The sequence below is a fragment of the Lissotriton vulgaris genome, chromosome 2_1 (genome assembly GCF_964263255.1).
Source record: "Lissotriton vulgaris chromosome 2_1, aLisVul1.2, whole genome shotgun sequence".
Classification (NCBI taxonomy): Eukaryota; Metazoa; Chordata; class Amphibia; order Caudata; family Salamandridae; genus Lissotriton; species Lissotriton vulgaris.
This window is the reverse complement of record NC_141687.1, coordinates 830,700,183-830,718,675: the sequence shown is the minus strand read 5'-3', so window position 1 is coordinate 830,718,675 and position 18,493 is coordinate 830,700,183. Positions and strand designations below refer to the sequence as shown.

At 48.4% G+C, this 18,493-nt stretch overlaps 1 protein-coding gene across 1 annotated transcript in view; it reads right to left on the bottom strand.

Annotated features, from left to right (window-relative positions):
- PCNT (pericentrin) overlaps positions 1 to 18,493 on the bottom strand; it is a 1,129,672-nt gene that overhangs the window by 385,312 nt on the left and 725,867 nt on the right. The window contains exon 30 of the mRNA XM_086956243.1: positions 9,878 to 10,048. Coding sequence (XP_086812369.1) covers positions 9,878 to 10,048 — 171 coding nt within the window. The remainder of the gene's footprint in view (positions 1 to 9,877; positions 10,049 to 18,493) is intronic.

Genomic DNA, 18,493 nt, shown 5'->3' with positions numbered 1-18,493 from the left:
AGGCCAGGCAGTGTTCCTAGGTCCCCGGCTGGAACGTGAAGATACCAGTCCCCTCTGATTTCAATAGGAGGAATGCCAGGGAGAGCATTTGATCGAACTGGGAGCTCAAGAGCCACCTTATTTAACCCTTGGCAAAGCTGGATCTGTTGCTAAGAAAAAGGAACAAAAGTTTATGTGGGAATGTAGGAATTGCCAGAACTCATTGAAGAAATAAGCCCCCTTGTGATCGATTTACTTCAGAAGTGGCTTCCATTAGGGGGGTTAATCCTTCCAGAAAGTCCTGGAAGGCTGTATGTAAAGAGAATCTGAATTGTACTCTTTAATGTATGTTATTAAACGAATGTAATGTAAGGACAATAATGTACTGTTACCACCCACAATTAGAATTCTAGGCAGACAGTGGATTATTCCCTTTAACAAGGTACCAGTGTGCAAAATCGACATCAGTGTAAATTCTCTCCCTTTTAGGAAATGTAATAAATTGATGAGTAAACCATGACATGATAATCTAAATGCGAAGGGAGACGTGCTCTTGAATGGTGTACCTATGCTAATACATTTGTTTATCATAACAATTAAAAGAGGGAGACAGACTAGCTGTTGATTTAATAAATTGCTTGTAACTGCAAAACTAACTTAAGGAAAGATGAAGCTTTTCTACTTTTATAAATTACGGTGTAGTGTCATTATTTTTGGTGGATGGACGCTGAGTTATTATAAGGGTGTGACGCAAGCTTAACATTGTTGCTTCTAGGTTAGACCATCCCTTTCGGTACCAGGCTACCCTATGTAACTTAGGAACCCCATCCCAACATAATTGGTGTCCAGCGGTGGGATGAGAACTGTGCTTGCGTTCACTCTATAGTAACCTAGTGTACACCACAGGCCTACACCTGGAGTTTTCTCCTTGCGGACTCCCTAATTTTATTTTTGCTATTCCAAATTTGTTCCTGGTGGTGGGTGGAGATTATCCTTACATCATATACTTCCTTGTTCTCTCCTGAGTACCATTTAATACCCTATCACATGATGGAATTGAACCTTGAGGAGATGGAGACCTATTCTGTGATCCAACTCAGAGATTTCTGTGTGCCAAGAAAAGTGAGCTGCAAACAAGCTAGAGGGCATGGGTGGAAGCTCATTTGGAGGAGGAACTGGAAAAGGAAGAGGTTGATAGAGACACTGTCATTGGAGCAGAGCTGTTGTACCAAACTGAAGGGGGGAACCTACTGACAGGTCCCAGGACACTTTCAAGTGAGGGCAGCAGTGTCTCGGGGAGGAGTCTAACCGAAGCTGAACTGACGGACCGGAGGGAAGAGAGGAAGCTAAGGTGGGAGTTAGCTAGATTGGAGTTGGAAAAGGAGGGAAGGAGACTAGCTCATGAAGTAACTCTTAAGGAGCTGGATCTCAAGGCCCTACAAATAGGGACTTCCAATCCTGATAATGGTGGCAGCGAAACAAAGGAAATAACCAGGGAACCCAGACCCTATTTACCCAAGGATGTAGTCGCTAGCTACAGCCCAGGTGATGATATTGCTAAGTGGCTAGCTGCCTATGAGGTCTCCTTAAGAGCCCATGGGATTTTGGAGAAACACTGCGGGGGGGGCTTGTATAAGTACATGCCTCCTGCAGGAAGGGACACACTCTTGGCCCTGGAGCAGGGGGAGCAAACCCACTACCCCACCATGAAAGTGGCGCTAATCAGAAAGTTTGGACTGACTCCAGAAAAATACAGTCAAAAGTTTAGGGGTAGTCACAAACTAGGCACACAGAATTGGGTGGATTTCTTGGACTACGCGAAGAAGGCATTAGAGGGCTGGGTGCAAGGTAGGGGACTATGAGGGGTTGTATGACCTTATACTCAAGGAGCACCTACTCGAGAAATGTTTTCCCGAGCTGCGTCAACACCTGGTGGACAGCAAGCTGACCAACCCCTGGAATCTTGCAGAGGAGGCGGACATCTGGGCAAGTACCCGGGTGTCCTCAAAGGGGATGGAGGGGACTCTCAAAGGACCGGACAGGGCGCCCCCCAGAAGAAGGAGGGGGGAGATAAAAAACGGGAGTTCTCAAAAGGCCTCCAAAACTGTTTCCAGTGAAAGGGAACAGGATTCACCCCCAAGGCTAACCCGCCCAGAAACCCTCATCCTGTCCAAAGTCAGCAGCCAAGGGTTGTCCACTGCTTTGAGTGTGGTGGTGTTGGACATTATAAGGGAGATGTCACATGCCCAAAGACACCACCCCCTCCCACTGGAGGAAAAGCCCCAGGAGTAGCTAGTGTAGTGCTCGGGAGGAGTTGCCCTTAGATAAGGGGGGTGAGTGGGCGGGTGTCACCTTACTGTCCCTGGGAGATCGGGAGAAGGTTACTAAGATCCAGGTGCTCTCAAATACTACAAAGTATGGGCAATGGGTCACCATCAATGGCCAGAGAGGGGAGGCTCTGAGAGACACAGGAGCCAGTATGACTATGGTAAGGAGTCAACTGGTGTCTCCGGAGCAAGTGATTCCACATGTACTCCACCCCCCCGCGATGGCGGACGGCAGATTGGGCCACTACCCTGTGGCCGAGGTTCCCTTTGAGTGGGAAGGGGTTGCAGGTTCACTTCGAGTTGCCGTAAGCCCTGATGTGCCAGTCGATTGTCTGTTGGGAAATGACATGGAGCACAATGCTTGGAAGGAGATGGAATACCGGACTCATTCGGAGGTGCTGGGTACACCTGACTGGGCCTGTGCAAGCACAAGGTCTGCGACTACCTGGAGAGGGAGTTCGCCTGGGCTGGAGCCTGGACCAATGGCCCAGCCCGCTGCCAAAAAGGGAAAGACCTGAAGACAGGAGAAGCCTGCTTCGGCTTCCACGCCCCATGAGACATATTGGCCACCTGCGGTGGTGAGCCAGGAGTCCGTGGAGGAGGAAGTAGTCTCCCTGGAGGACTTACCTATCCCTGCTGAGTGGCATGTGGAAGGAGGGCCTACCAGGGAGGAGTTGTGTAAGGGCCAGAAGGAGTGCCCTACCCTTGAGGGACTGAGGCGACAGGCCGACGCCCAGGCAGCAGGGAACGTTGCAGGGCACTACCATATTTACTGGGAGGACGGACTCCTCTACAGTGAACCAAAGGTACCTTTGCCCGGTTCATCACGGGCCTTGGTAGTCCCACAACGATACCGAGCCTTTCTTCTAGAATTGGCTCATGAAATTCCTTTGGCAAGACACTTAGGACAGGACAAGACCTTTGCCCGACTTGTCCCCCACTTTTACTAGCCTCATATGAAAGTGGCATCCGACACATACTGTCGGACGTGTGTATCCTGTCAAGCCAGTGGGAAGACGGGGTGAAGCTGAAGGCTCCCCTGGAACCACTTCCAGTCGTTAGCACCCCCTTTGAAAGGGTGGGCATCGACATTGTGGGGCCATTGGATCCACCAACTACAGCTGGTCACAGGTTTATCCTGGTTCTGGTGGATCACGCCACACGGTACCCAGAGGCAATTCCTCTGAGGACTGTCACTGCACCTGTGTTGGCTAGGGCTCCGATGGGGATCTTTACCCAAGTGGGTTTCCCCAAGGAAGTTGTGTCCGACAGGGGGACCAACTTTATGTCAGCGTACATGCAGGCTATGTGGAAGGAGTGTGGAGTTACCTACCGGTTTACCACTCCATATCACCCACAGACCAATGGTCTGGTGGAAAGGTTCAACAAGACCTTGAAAGGCTTGATAAGAAGTCTGCCTGAGAGCCTGCGGAGGAAATGGGACGTCCTCCTACCCGGTTTTCTGTTTTCCTACAGGGAAGTGCCACAGAAAGGAGTGGGCTTCAGCCCTTTCGAGCTTCTGTATGGGCACCCTGTACGCGGACCTCTCAGCCTGGTGAAGGACGGATGGGAAAAGTCTCCCAGGAAGCTTCCCCAGGATGTGGGGAGCTACATGCTGGCTTTCAGGAGCCAAATGGCAAAGTTGTAGAAGCAAGCTTCTGACAACTTGGAAGCCAGCCAAGCAGCAATGAAAGAGTGGTATGACCAGAACGCTCACCCGGTGGAGTTGGAGCCTGGCCAGAAAGTATGGGTGATGGAACCTGGGGAGCTAAGTGCCCTCCAGGATCGCTGGACAGGCCCCTTTGAGGTGTTGGAGAAGAAGGGTAAGGCCACCTATCTAGTGGACCTTAAGACCCTCGACAGCCCCTACGGGTACTACATGCCAATCGCCTCAAACCCCACCATGAGAGGCCCGAGGTCATCTTGATGATGGTGACTGATGGTGCAGAGGAAGCGGAAAGCGAGCCTCTCCCTGATCTTTTTTCGTCTCAGGAAAAGGATGGGTCGGTGGAGGGAGTGATTCTCTCCCCATCCCTAACTCCTGAGCAACAAGAGGACTGCCGCCAGGTCTTGGAGCAGTACTCCTCGTTGTTCTCCCTTTTCCCGGGAAGGACCCACCTGTGTACCCATGATGTGGACACAGGAGACAGCCCACCAGTGAAGTCTAAGACCTACCGACTGTCAGACAAGGTGAAGGCTAGCATCCACAGTGAGGTTACCAAGATGCTGGAGCTAGGAGTCATTGAATCTTCCAGTAGCCCCTGGTCCAGTCCGGTGGTTCTAGTACCAAAAGCTGCCCCACCGGGCACCACTCCAGAACTGAGGTTCTGTGTGGATTACCGGGGAATGAACTCAGTGACCAAGACTGATGCACATCCGATCCCTAGGGCGGATAAACTTATTGACCGGCTGGGAGCTGCCCAATACCGGAGTACCTTTTACCTTACTTCAGGGTACTGGCAGATCTCCCTTATAGATGGAGCAAAGGAAAGGTCAGCCTTCTCCACGCCTGAGGGCCACTACCAGTTCTGTGTGATGCCCTTTGGGCTCAAGAACGCCCCTGCCACTTTTCAGCGGCTGGTGAACCAGGTCCTCTCTGGAATGGAGACTTTCTCCGCTGCTTATCTGGATGACATTGCAGTCTTCAGCAGCAGTTGGGAGGACCATTTGTGTCACTTGCAAGCTATTCTCCAGGCCCTGAAACAGGCTGGCTTGACAATCAAGGCCAGTAAATGTCAGATCGGGCAGGGGTTGGTTGTGTACCTAGGCCACTTGGTGGGTAGGGGAGCGGTGCAGCCCCTCCAGGCAACGATTGAGGCAATCATGGCCTGGGAGCCCCCAAGACCCAAACTGAGGTCCGAGCTTTCCTGGGCCTCACAGGTTACTACCGTCGCTTTGTGAAGGGGTATGGCACTATTGTAGCGCCCCTCACTAAGCTCACATCCAAGAAACAACCTCAACGGGTAGTCTGGACGGAGGCTTGTCAGCAAGCCTTTGAGAAGCTGAAACAAGCAATGTGTGCAGCACCGGTCCTAAGGGCCCCGGATTTCTCCAAGGGGTTCATTGTCCAGACAGACGCATCAGAGCATGGCATTGGGGCAGTGTTATCGCAACTCAATGAAGAGGGTCTGGATCAGCCGGTTGTCTTCCTGTCCAGGAGAATGCTTCCCCGGGAACAGAAGTGGAGTGCAATAGAGTGGGAAGCCTTTGCGGTGGTAAGGACTCTGAAGAAGTTGCGGCCATACCCGTTTGGCTCGCACTTCCTGGTTTAGACTGACCACCGACCCCTTTGTTGGCTGATGCAAATGAAGGGAGAAAATCCCAAGTTGTTGAGATGGTCCATCTCCCTACAGGGAATGGACTTCCGGGTGGAACATCGGCCTGGAGTGGACCACGCCAATGCAGACTGTCTCTCTAGGTATTTCCGCCTTAGTGATGAGGACTCCCAAGGGGTTGGGTAGCTCTCCCCACTTTCAGCTGGAGGGGGCGCGTGTTAGACCTGTCAGCCCTCTGGGTGGTCCCTCCTATTTAATTATTTATTTTTGTCCCCTTTTTGCTCCTTAATCTTTTTATTTTGACGTCCACTGGCATTTTTCAGGTGTTGACCTAGGGGTTAGGTGCTCCTTGCCCCTGTAGGTTTTTTTTCCCCTGCCTTAGGTACCTTTTCTGACTAAAAATATGGGATACACAAAATGGAGGCAAGTAACTGCCATATCTGTTTTCTTCAGGGAATAGACCCATAGGACAATATAGGGAAGCTCCAGAACCTTCCAGCTGGTTCTGGAAGCCTGAGGCTAGCCTATAAAAGGGTCAACGCCAGGGCAGCTATTTTAGGAGTGGGAAACCAGAGAGTTCAGTTAGGAGTCCAGATCACTGGTCAGGGAGGTCAGTGCACTGAAGAAGGGTTTATTGTCCCTTGGGACTGCTATCCCTCGCTGTCGACACTCCCCCTGTGTGAGGATCTGACCCTGCTGCTTTGAGGACGGGAAATCACCTCTGCCCATTTTGCCCTGTGAGAGAAGTCCGGGACTCAGGGGAGGGGTGAGAGGGCATGCAAGCCCGTAGGAGAGAAGGAAAGAATAGCCTCTTCACATAAGGGACTGGATTTGCAGTATTTCATCCCCCTTCTGCCCTCGCTGAATCACCTGAAGGTCCGGTTCACAGACTTGGTAAAAATCAGACCAAACTCCTCGGACTCTGCCCCCTCCCCCTGGCGCAGGTTCCAAGTTGTCAAAGTTCCTGACTGGAACGGAGCGTACCTGACTGGGCTGCTGCAGGCCGCTTGGAGCCCCGTGGAGTTTGTACGGAGCGGGATTCGGTCCCGCTGGTGACTCGGAGTCCGAGCGGTGCGGAGAAGGGAGGTGTCCTGTAGGAGGTGAGGAGATCGGGTGCGAGTGCAGTCCCGCCCAGCGCTGACAGTGAAGAGCACAGGTAGGCAGGACGATCCCGAAGGAAGCCAGACCCCGGGGAGGTTCATCCCTGCTTGGAGAGCGGAAGGGCGGAGACACCAGGGGCCGGCTTCTGGCAGGCGGGGTCAGCTGTAGTTCCTTCCCGTGCGCCAGCCGCAAAGGGTCTTCCCGACTGCAGAGAACGTCGGATAAGGAGACAAAGCTTCTCCGAGCGCTAGAGAACACAAGGGCCTTGGAAACCGCTCACTTCGTCAAGTAAGGTGGGGGATTTGGGCGTGTGGGAGGCCAGGCAGTGTTCCTAGGTACCCGGCTGGAACGTGAAGATACCAGTCCCCTCTGATTTCAATAGGAGGAAGGCCAGGGAGAGAATCTGATCGAACTGGGAGCTCAAGAGCCACCTTATTTAACCCATGGCAAAGCTGGGACTGGTGCTAAGAAAAAGGAACAAAAGTTTATGTGGGAATGTAGGAATTGCCAGAACTCATTGAAGAAATAAGCCCCCTTGTGATCGATTTACTTCAGAAGTGGCTTCCATTAGGGGGGTTAATTCTTCCAGAAAGTCCCGGAAGGCTGTATGTAAAGAGAATCTGAATTGTACTCTTTAATGTATGCTATTAAACGAATGTCATGTAAGGACAATAATGTACTGTTACCACCCACAGTTAGAATTCTAGGCAGACAGTGGATTATTCCCTTTAACAAGGTACCAGTGTGCAAAATCGACATCAGTGTAAATTCTCTCCCTTTTAGGAAATGTAATAAATTGATGAGTAAACCATGACATGATAATCTAAATGCGAAGGGACAAGTGCTCTTGAATAGTGTACCTATGGCAATACATGTGTTTATCATAACAATTAAAAGAGGGAGACAGACTAGCTGTTGATTTCATAAATTGTGTGTAACTGCAAAACTAACTTAAGGAAAGATAAAGCTTTTCTACTTTTATAAATTACGGTGTAGTGTCTTTATTTTTGGTGGATAGACGCTGAGTTATTATAAGGGTGTGACGCAAGCTTAACATTGTTGCTTCTAGGTTAGACCTTCCCTTTCGGTACCAGGCTACCCTATGTGACTTAGGAACCCCAGGTCCAACACCTACTAAATGAACTATTCCCACATTTTTAGGCAATTACATACCCCCCCACCAGACCACATAGACATTCATTTACCCATACACATACTCAGTTAAGAAACCAATAACAAATATACTCTTTAATATACCAATTAAGTCAAAGCAATAAAGACTTTAACACAGTTAAATAACTACATATTATATATAGTGAGACTCTACAAATTAGTCAAGGAAACAATCAATAACACTGTTACTAAATCCATCATTCACACACTTATATTTATATATCCACTCATTCTTCAATGCAAAGTAGTGTATTTATAACACATTTAAATATCAAAGCAAACCATATTTACTGGATGATGTCATCAGCGATGTCATTTGAGAAGTCATCAATGATGTCATCAGTGATGTCACTGACCATGTCATGAATGATGTAATATGTGACATCATCAGCAGAGGATTGCGGGCGCGCGAGTTATAGTGAGTACAACTAACTATAACGGGGTTTTGTATGAGTAAAATGACCAGCTAACTATAACTCGTGTAAAACCTATGTTTTTTCAATATATATATACATATATATATACATATATATATATATATATATATATATATACACATATACACACACACACATATATATGGTTTCCATATATAATTTTTTATTATTTCCAGGGTCCCCGCCCATGGGGGAATATTCAGTGCTTATGACTATTGATGAGGATCCCCAGGAAGAGAAGTGTTGGTGGTGAGTCCGCGACCTCCCTCTTAACCTGGACCTCGAACGGCACGGAGCTGACTGCCGGGACTGCCGGGCCTCCAGTAGCTTTTGGAACCGCTCCCTCAAAGACTTCGAGGCCATGGCGTAACTGTCGGAGCAAGACTTTGGGTCGTAGTCGCGCTTCAGGCACCAGAGGCACACTAGATATGGGTCAGTCACTGAAATCAGCTTGTGGCAGAATCCACAAGGCTTTAAGCCGGTCCGCCGGATATCAGGCTTGAAGCCGGTCCGCCGGTGTGATATCCCTGCATGCAGCATGAGTCACACAACTCGAAAAGAAGTTGACAAAAAGTGGAAAAATAGTTAGTCAAAAAGTAAATAGGGTACTGCTCTCTCCGGAACTGCGCTGGCTAGCGTCGATAAAGAAAGAACTGATGTCCGCGCGCAGGGGCTGCATACAGGTAGATACCGCAACGTCATCCCAGCGATCACGACAGCGACCCCGGAATCGACCAATCCACCTACCGACGTGCAAGGGTATTGCTACGAAAAAATTTCTCCGCATCCAGTCTGACACCTGTGGGTAATTGAAAGGTAAGGAATCTATAATGAATAGTCTCTTTCAGATATGTCGAAAGAAAGCATTTGAAGTCTCCCGACAAGAATAGAGTTATCACAGTAAAATGTGTATAGAGGTTCTAGGAAACATCGGCAGATAAAGCACATCTAGAGTACCAAGGGTCAAAATTAATATATTAGATTTTTAAGCTATGTTGCAGAGGGGTACACATACATGCCATGCAACACAAATGCTTACAGTTTACTGAATGGGTTACATGACTGCCAGCTGCTGGTTTCTGAGAATTAAAGTTAATATGTGCACTCGCACTCTAAAGTGTTTATAAAGTACTAAATTATTATTACATTTGAAACATATTACTCAACTTTTTGCGAGATTTTGGGTGTGCAATATCATTTGCACACAAACATTTAACTAGATTAAAATAAGATTGCATTATGCAAGCAAAGAGACAACCAGACTGTTTTTAGCACACTAACTGTTAATAAAGGACAATGCTTGTTTACTTTATTTGCATCCCCCACCACCCTTGAACACTTGAAATAAAAGGTAATAGGAAATATGCAAAAGTCATTGACTAATCTAGACAGCCTTTCTGTGGTAAGTTCCATTTCAAGGCGAGAATGAAATGGTACACTAATAATTTCAATTTACAAGGCCACGGCAAGTAAAATCACCTTTTACAGAAATGGAAGAAAATACAGTGAGGACAAGTAATACGCCATTGGTCAATGATACTTCAATAGATCTATTTGTTGGTGTACTTTTTCCCAGATACATTACCTGCTTATCAGCAGGACGCTTCAGCTCATTCTGCAATCTCAGCAGCTGCTCATTCAAGTGATCTATCTCTTGATTTTTTTCTTCAAGCAAAAGATGAGGTAACTGCAGAAGGGGCGATGTCTTCCCGTCAGAATCTAAACAAAAGCGTCCACGAAGGCTGATGAGATCATCCTGCAGAATAAAAACAATCTTAGTGAATGGCACCACACTTTCCAGAGTAGGGAACGTTCACTGCTACAGGTACTGACAATTTACTTACATTCAGTAATACTCTTTCTGGTGAATACGCCTTTCCATATCAGGCAGTCTATCACTTTCGAATCCTTCCAGATAGGAAATCGCAACTCTAAGAGCTCTGACATTCTACACTGATCACACCACGGTCGGGTGTGTTAGGGATGGTCGAGGAGCAGGGAAAACTTTAGCGTATGTCCAGCACTGTGCTCCCCTTCGCTTCGAGTACTTTGGAGACGGTCCCTAAATAGCATAAAAGGACGTCTCCAACGTAAGCCATTGCTTGGCTTATTGTGTTCTGACGTGACAACGCCCCCTATCCTGCTTCCTGGTGTTTACCGCGAGGAAGGCTTGTTTTGTTGTGGAAACATCCGCTCGCTCTCAACTGTTTTGTGGACCTTCCCTTCTTTGAGCGTGCTGCTTTTCTGCTCTATCTCAGCCTTTGAAGCCGGACGGCGCACCTCCTTTCGTTCCCCGAGCGTGCTGCTGTTCCGCTCTACCTCAGCCCCTGGAGCCGGACGGCACACCTCCTGAGCGTGTGTCTGCTCCGTTCCCCTAGTCCCTTCCCGGGAGCCGGTCGGAACACCTCAGTTCCCTCCCCTACCGTTTGGAGGTTTGTCTGTTCCTCTCTAACAGCCCTCAGAGCCTGACGGAGCCTCTCATTCAGTTTTCTTGAGTGTGTGGTCGTTTTGCTCCTATTAATCTCTTGGAGCCGGACGTCTCCCCTCCACCTGATATCTTTTTCTCATCCTCCACCATATTTTCCCCCTGGTATGAGTGCTATATGAGATCACCCTTCTCTAATCAATCCCTTATAGGAATTTTACGCTACCAAATACATTGTCTACTCTTGACTCCATCTTTGTGGAACTCCTACTCAAGACTATTGGGGACTACTTTGGGGTAAGTGGAGCTTATGAACTGAACATACGTTAATGTTAAGAGTATAGTGTATTTACGCATCCTTGTTTACCACACACATTATTGGTTTGCAGCACCGGTTTCTCCTGGCAGCTCATTACCAACAGCTCGACCAACATCATATGGGGAGAGTGGTGGACACTTCTTGGTTTATTCCCCCATACATTTAGGGAACAGCCTTCTGCGAGTGTGTTTCAAATTGCATTCTGGGTGCGGTTCTCTGTAAGTTCGGGGTACTTTCCGCTTCGCTTGTGTAGAATCTGGCATATACTGGGCTCGCCCGACAGGGTGCACAATGAACTCTTCATTGGGCTCTCTGGGACAAAGGGTAGGCCAGTGCTGAAAAGGACCACCTCCAGATTGATTCTCCTTTCCAATAAAAATCTGCTACACATTGGCCAAGAAACAGCCTCTGGAAGGCCAGCAGGCTCACTGGACAAGAGCCAAGGCTGCCACCACTGTGCTGCAGTGTACAGTGCCGGTCCAGAACATCTAACAGACTGCTAAATGGGTATCACGCCATACGTTCACAAAGTACTGTTGATTGCATGGCGAGATATGGGAGGTCATTTTGCTAGTTCGGTCTTCTAGGATTTTCTGGTCTAAGACATTCCATAGACCAACCACCAGGGAGGTACTGCTCTGGTACGCATTGACAAGGTGAGGAATCTGCAGTTAGAAATAACAATCAAAAGAACAAATTAGTTACTTAACTATGGTAACTTTTTTTCGGGTGGATACAGCAACTAGAGATTCTTCACAGACCCAACCTCCTCCTTGCTGTACGAAATGGATTCCCTTGGTCCAAATGAAATGGATCCCATTTAGAGATCTGCACACTGACATACTTAAGTTCCGCGTCCAACAGCACAGACATAAAAAATAAACTAACATTGCCATACAGAGGTGGGGTTTATATGTGCCCCTAACATCACTTCACAAGATGGACCAGGTCCGACAAGAAGCCGTATGATGCCACCTACCAGTGGGCGAGGGAATTGCAGAAAAACATTTTGAATCCAGTGTGGCGTCTTGGAGTAACACATGGTTTTCTGAATTAGTCAACAATTTTAAACAAATTAACACATTTGTTTCACTTACTTTGATGTGCCATTATCTCGGCATCATCAGAAATCTTTTAGTTGCCTATTACTTGATACTCTTTGTGCTATATGCTTGAATCTAGACTGCATTTTACAGATTTTTTTGCCATGGTTTTGTCCAAAACAAAATTGACAACTGCAAAACAAAGAAATTAATACGTATAAAGGATGATCATTTGATTACAGAACAACACAGTCTTCCACATCTTGTATCCAGAGTGGCCTGCAGACTGGATTGACGGGCTGGTATTTTCTTTGAATTTTCATAACTGATCTCCTGTCCCCGATTGAAAGTAATCTGAGGTTGTGGGTGGCACTAGCAAACCCGGAGGAAAATGCCTGCGCCTTAGTGCAGCTCTGCTGGTCGAGCTATCGATCCGTCTAAAATCCGACAACATTGGCGCCATCCATGGCTAAAAATGACGTCTGCCTGTTCTCACACTGATTGGGAGTGCTTCGCTGCTGAAATTCCTGAAATCAGATGCCTCTAGCACCCAATGCCCGACATTGAACCTCCACACCGTGTTGCAAGTAAGATGGCGGCCTCTATGTCAGCGGACTGTTAACCCCATGAGCCATGGACTGCCCCACTGGTAAGCGGTTAGCTGGGGACCGCTATCAGCTATTTTGGTGCCTGAAACTTGACAAGTAGAGGGCGACTAAAATCGGCCGTCTCTAGGCCCTTGTGCCGGACATTGAGCAGCTGTGCCGCATTGCAAGTAAAATGGCGGCCCCCGGACTACGCTCCTTGTAAGCGGTAAGCTGGAAGCCGCTATTTGCTTTTTTGCCACCTTCGCTTGATGATTGACGAGATAACTTGCGTAGCGACTCACCTGGGAGGCGACGGGAAGATCATCTGCCTTGTGGATCCGACTTTGAGGTGAGGTGCCCGCTGGCTGCCTTGGTGCTGAGCTCCGCGTCGGAGATATGAAGAAACTGTGTGGCCCTCGCTGGAGCTGCGACGCTGCGTGGCGCTGAGCGCCGTTTGCGGTGTGTCGCTCCAGCTCAGCGACCCGGAACCTGGAGGTGCTGCCCTGAAGCCTCGGCTCAGATCACCTCAGCTATTGCGGCAGAGTCATTTTGAAGTCCACGGCAGGAGACCAGGCAGCCTGGAGCGGGCCAGGTGCATCTCCGTGAACAGAGCGCCCGATCACAGGCAACATTGGTGAGTGGCACGATCTACCTCTCCTAGCACCCTGCGATGCAGTAAATATAACTGGGGTTCTTTGGGCCTACATTACCTGTGGAACCTGAGAGCGGCGCCAAGATCTACACAGCTCCTGGGGATACTGCGACCTACGAGGCAATAGAGGGAGTAGTGCACCGCATTTCGGGCATGCAAAGGGTGGGGACTAACACTACGGCAGGAATTATAGCCCCACTGAACACTACAGTGCCTAACAACTTATGGTCTCTAGCTGGTTACCACCTTCATTTTTTGAGATCCTAGCTATCCCAAGTGTGGCCTAAAACCACCACCAACCGCCTTGCTTTCCTCCCAGTGCCACTGTTTACAACGTGAGCAACCCCACCAATACATCCCCAATTTGCAGCTTCTCTGTGGCGGGTAAGGGTGTTCTGGGCACGTGGTCTCTCCTGGACATCACGTCCGGTACCTGGACTCGGCACTAACACTGCTTTCGCCATCAACGCAGTCTTGCGATCATACACGGCGGCATCCCTAGTATCGACATGGGCGCACAGACAAACAGCAGAGTAAGCTACAGTTCGAAACCAAAAAGCATACCAAAACCTCCACGCCCACTGCATCTGACTCGGAGCAAGACCCAGAACATGGTACAACCACAAAACTGGAACGTATGATGCTCAGCATGCAGCAAAGCCTGCAAACTATTAAACCAAGATCGACAATCTCAATCTCCGCATGAAAACCATGGCTTCGAAAATAGACAAGCACGGCACACAAATTGCGCAGGCGGAGAAGCGCATCTCGGCCACAGAAGTCCGGGTGGAGGTGGCAGGGACCTTGTGCTGCCATGGAGAAAATATTAGAGGTCATCAAGGCCAAAACCGAGGACATAGAAGCCCGGTCCTGTAGAAATAGCCTCCGTATTCTGGGGTTCTCCGAAACTACCAACACCGGGCCCATGGAGACGTATACTGAAACGCTGCTCACGACGCTGCTGGGAGCCGAACACTTTTCGAAAGTGCTTATAGTCGAACAGGCTCATAGATCCCTCGCTGCCAAACCTATTCCGGGAGCCCCACCGCGGCCAATAATTGCCATACACGTGAACTATAGGGACAGGGACACGGCGCTCCGTCTGGCTAGGGAAAAAGGGAAGCTTGACTTCCAAGGGATGAAAATAGAGCTATTCCCTGACTTCACTGTCATAGTACAGCAAGCTTGTAGAGAGTTTCAAGCTGTAAAGAAAAAACTGCAATCTCTTCACATTCCCTACGCTATGCTCTATCCTGCCCACCTGCGGATACAACATGATGGGAAGGCATGAATCTTCACGACGCCGAAGGAAGCGCTACTATACACCAGACGGCTGGAACGGCAGGAAACACTGCGCAAGAAGAGTGGACTCTCAGACTCTGAAGGATGAGCATGTGAGACAAATCTGACTCTGTTTCTGAATGTTCTACTGCCTGAATTCCAGGATGGCTTATTTTGTGTAGTTTATTTAACTGGCTTTTTGATATAGGACTCATGCTTGAACTGTAACGGATAGCTATTTCAGTTTTCACATAAGCTATGCTCTGTATGTTGCATTTAAAGTATGCTGGCTCAGCCCCCTGTTCTGTAATGTACTCCGCACCTATTGTTGCATTAGCACTAGGTAGTTACTGGTATTACTTCCCCTTTACGAATAGCCATGAGTTTGTTAGCCATGTTCAGGTTAGCTCGACTCAACCCGCGTAGGCGGGGGGCCAAAGGCTACTAGCGACCCGCAAATGGCAATTCCCCGCAAAGTTATGTTTATGTGTTGGAGCCAATTTGGCGCCCTTGTTGGGGTACTGTATTCCTTTCTTCTTGGCATGCTATGAATTGTGGAATCACAACTGTTTTCTTTTTGTTCTGTTTACAAGGGGATCTATTCGCGGTCAGGTTCAAGAACCGCTGTGGGAGGGAGGGGTGGTTGGGGAACTCTGTTTCAGTATAATGGCATTGTACAAGATACTTCAACGAGTACTGGAATGCATGTCACAGGTAGATTCAACTGCGTTGCAATTTTATACCTCAGTCTTTACGGACATGGTCAACCTAAATCGGTCTAGTATCTCGGGTTAGTTGGATTGTCAGGGGGCTTAACAACGCCAAGAAAGTGCAACAGGTGCTAGCCTATCTGGACAGGTACCATGTTCAGCTCGCCCTGTTACAGGAGACACACCTTACGAAACAGGCAATCTCGCACATTGCCGCAAGATGGGCCAGGGTAAAGCTCGCTGCATCGTATTCATCATACGCCTGTGGGATCATGATCTTGGTGAAAAAAATGTTCCCTTTGTGCCCACTCATGTTGACGAAGACACAGACGGCAGGTATATAATAGTGCAGGGTACGCTATATAACACAAGTTTGACTATTGTAAATGTATATGGTCCGAATACGGATGATCCCGCCTTTTACGAAGCTCTACGGAGTAAACTCTACAATATATCCCCCGAGACACTTATTTGTGGCGGTGATTTTAATGTGGTGCTGGATCCTACGATGGACAGAATGACGACAGCAGATCCCCCGTAGGGGTACTAGTGCAATGCAAGATGGAATGTGGTCGCTGGGTCTAACGGATATCTGGAGAATGCGACACCCACAGGCCACGGAAGGGACATGTCACTCGTATGCGAGACAGTCCTGGTCACATATTGATTATTGGCTGGAATCACAAGATATTTGTAAATGGGTTACGCAGATAAGACACCTGCCTAGATCTTTGTCCGATCACTCTCCAGTAGCTTTAGACAATGCACCCCTCCTACACTCCACCTACCTTCCAGTGGCACCTACAATCCTCTTCTTTACTTGATCCAGTCTTTACTGAGGGTATCCGTGAGGCTATAGCAGATTATTTCTAGTTTAATACTGGATCGGTCCAAACTATGGAAACATTGTGGGAGGCCTTCAAAGTGACCATTCGGGGGAAATGCATTGACCTCCAAGCCAAGGTCTTAAAATCTCTACGTTGCACCATGGCAACACTGGAGCTAGGTGACCTGGAGCGCCAATATAGTGTCCGTCCTAGTCCTGTCACATTAGCACACATCGAGGAGAAAATTCTAGAATACAATGATACAGCTGATCAAGTAGTTAAACATCTCTCCCGTCGGGGTAAAGCACGGTCCTATGGTGAAGGAGGCCGGCCAGGGAGGACACTTGCGACCCGTATAGTAGAACCACACACCAGGACACATGTAGTTCAAGCAATCACAGTTGATAATTATACTCATTACGACATAACAAATATTCTACATGCGTTTACTGAATATTACAATAAGATGTACGCCGGCCGGCCCGCAGCTAGCAGTATCTGGACGATGTCCCAGACCAGTCGGGATTTATTCCTACACTTTCCACGTCACATAATCTGCGCACCATTTTTGCGGTAATGCATGTATTGAAGCCCACACGACCACCAGTGACAGTGTTGCTTGATGCCGCAAAAGCGTTCGACTAGATCTCCTGGTCCTACGCGATCGCAGTCCTCCGCCGTATGGGTGTTCCATTTGTATTCACGAACTGGATTAAACTGTTGTATACTAGACCAGAGGCAGAAGTTGGAATTAATGGGCAACTGTTGGAAAAGTCTTCCATCCACCATGGCACGCGGCAGGGCTGCCCACTATCGCCATTGCTATTTGCGCTTGTGCTGGAGCCCTTACTATGTATCTTAAGACAGCGCCATGCTGTGTCGGCCTTGCGGTTTTTCCAACGCCCGCTTGCAGTCTCCATGTATGCAGACGACATGGTGCTATATGTCCGGGAACCAGCGCAATTTCTGGCACAACTCTATGAGAATACATTAGATTTGAACGATTCTCAGGCCTGGGAATCAACTGGTCCAAATCCACTATACTGACTCTCACCGATAGCTCCTAACAATTTGACATGGAATACCCCTTAACGTGGTGTTCAGACACTGTCAAACACTTGGGAATATGGTTGTATAGGGACCAACAGACAGTCATACAAACTAATTTTGGCACCGCCATCACTCGGCTGGAAGAGCAGGTAAATCGTTGGATTAAATTGCCCCTATTATTTCTCGACCGCATAGCCTTAATGAAAATTGTGGTAATCCCACAATTAAAAAAAATATATATTCGGTACATCTCACGAGACACTTTGACACTCTTCGATCACTCCTGATCACACTAGCCTGGGGAGGGAAGAAACCTCACTCAAATGGGAGGCACTCACCCTTCCGTATGAACAGGGCGGGTTCACGGCGCCGGACTTCCATCTTTACTATCTCTGTGGGCAGGCGCATTACACCTATTACTGGCAACATGACCCAGCATACATCCCGCATGTGGCGGTGGAGGCGGGCGCAGTGCATCCCATACCACTTAAGGCCATGATAGTGAACTCTTGCACAGTATTTGAGAAAGGGGAATTCGATACGATACAAATTACATCCAGGCCCATTACATTGCTCCCTTTTCTTGCCAGGACTTTGGAGAAGCATGCAAACAAGGTTATCACAAATTTTATTGAGGCCATTAATGTTCTTCACCCTAGTCAATCGTGTTTTAGGGCTAACTACAGTACTGAAACTGCTTTACTTGAGGTTTCAGAGAGCATCAAAGACACCCTTGATCGAGGCGGTAAGGCAGTATTAATACTGCTGGACCTCTCGGTGGCTTTTGACACCGTGCCCCATGGGCGACTCCTTCAGAGGCTTAAGGAGTGCTGCTTTGGAGGCACGATTTTGAGGTGGTTCTCTTCCTTTTTGGAAGGCCGTCAGCAGTCAGTCTGGGCGCCACCTTTCTCAGCTGATATCCCTGCGCTGATTGTTGGAGTGCCTCAGGGCTCAGTTTTGAGCCCTACTCCCTTGCTCCATTAGCATAGAACTTAGGGGCCAAGGTCCTGACCTTTGCTGACGATTCTCAACTTCTGTTCACTTATGAAAAAGATGAGCCCTTTAAAGAAAGCCAAATACATTTGTGTCTGAGCGTCGTGTTTGATTGGTTCCGACAGAACCAATTATCTTGCAACTCCGCTAAGACTGAAATTATTTTCTTTGGGCATACTCCGGATGATGAATGGCGGAAATGGTGGCCCCAGGATCAACCGGCAACTTCTGGTCCTGTTACTACGATTAAAAATCTCGGAGTGATGCTGAACTCAGATCTTTCTATGAAGACACAGGTGCAGTCAGTGGCTGGT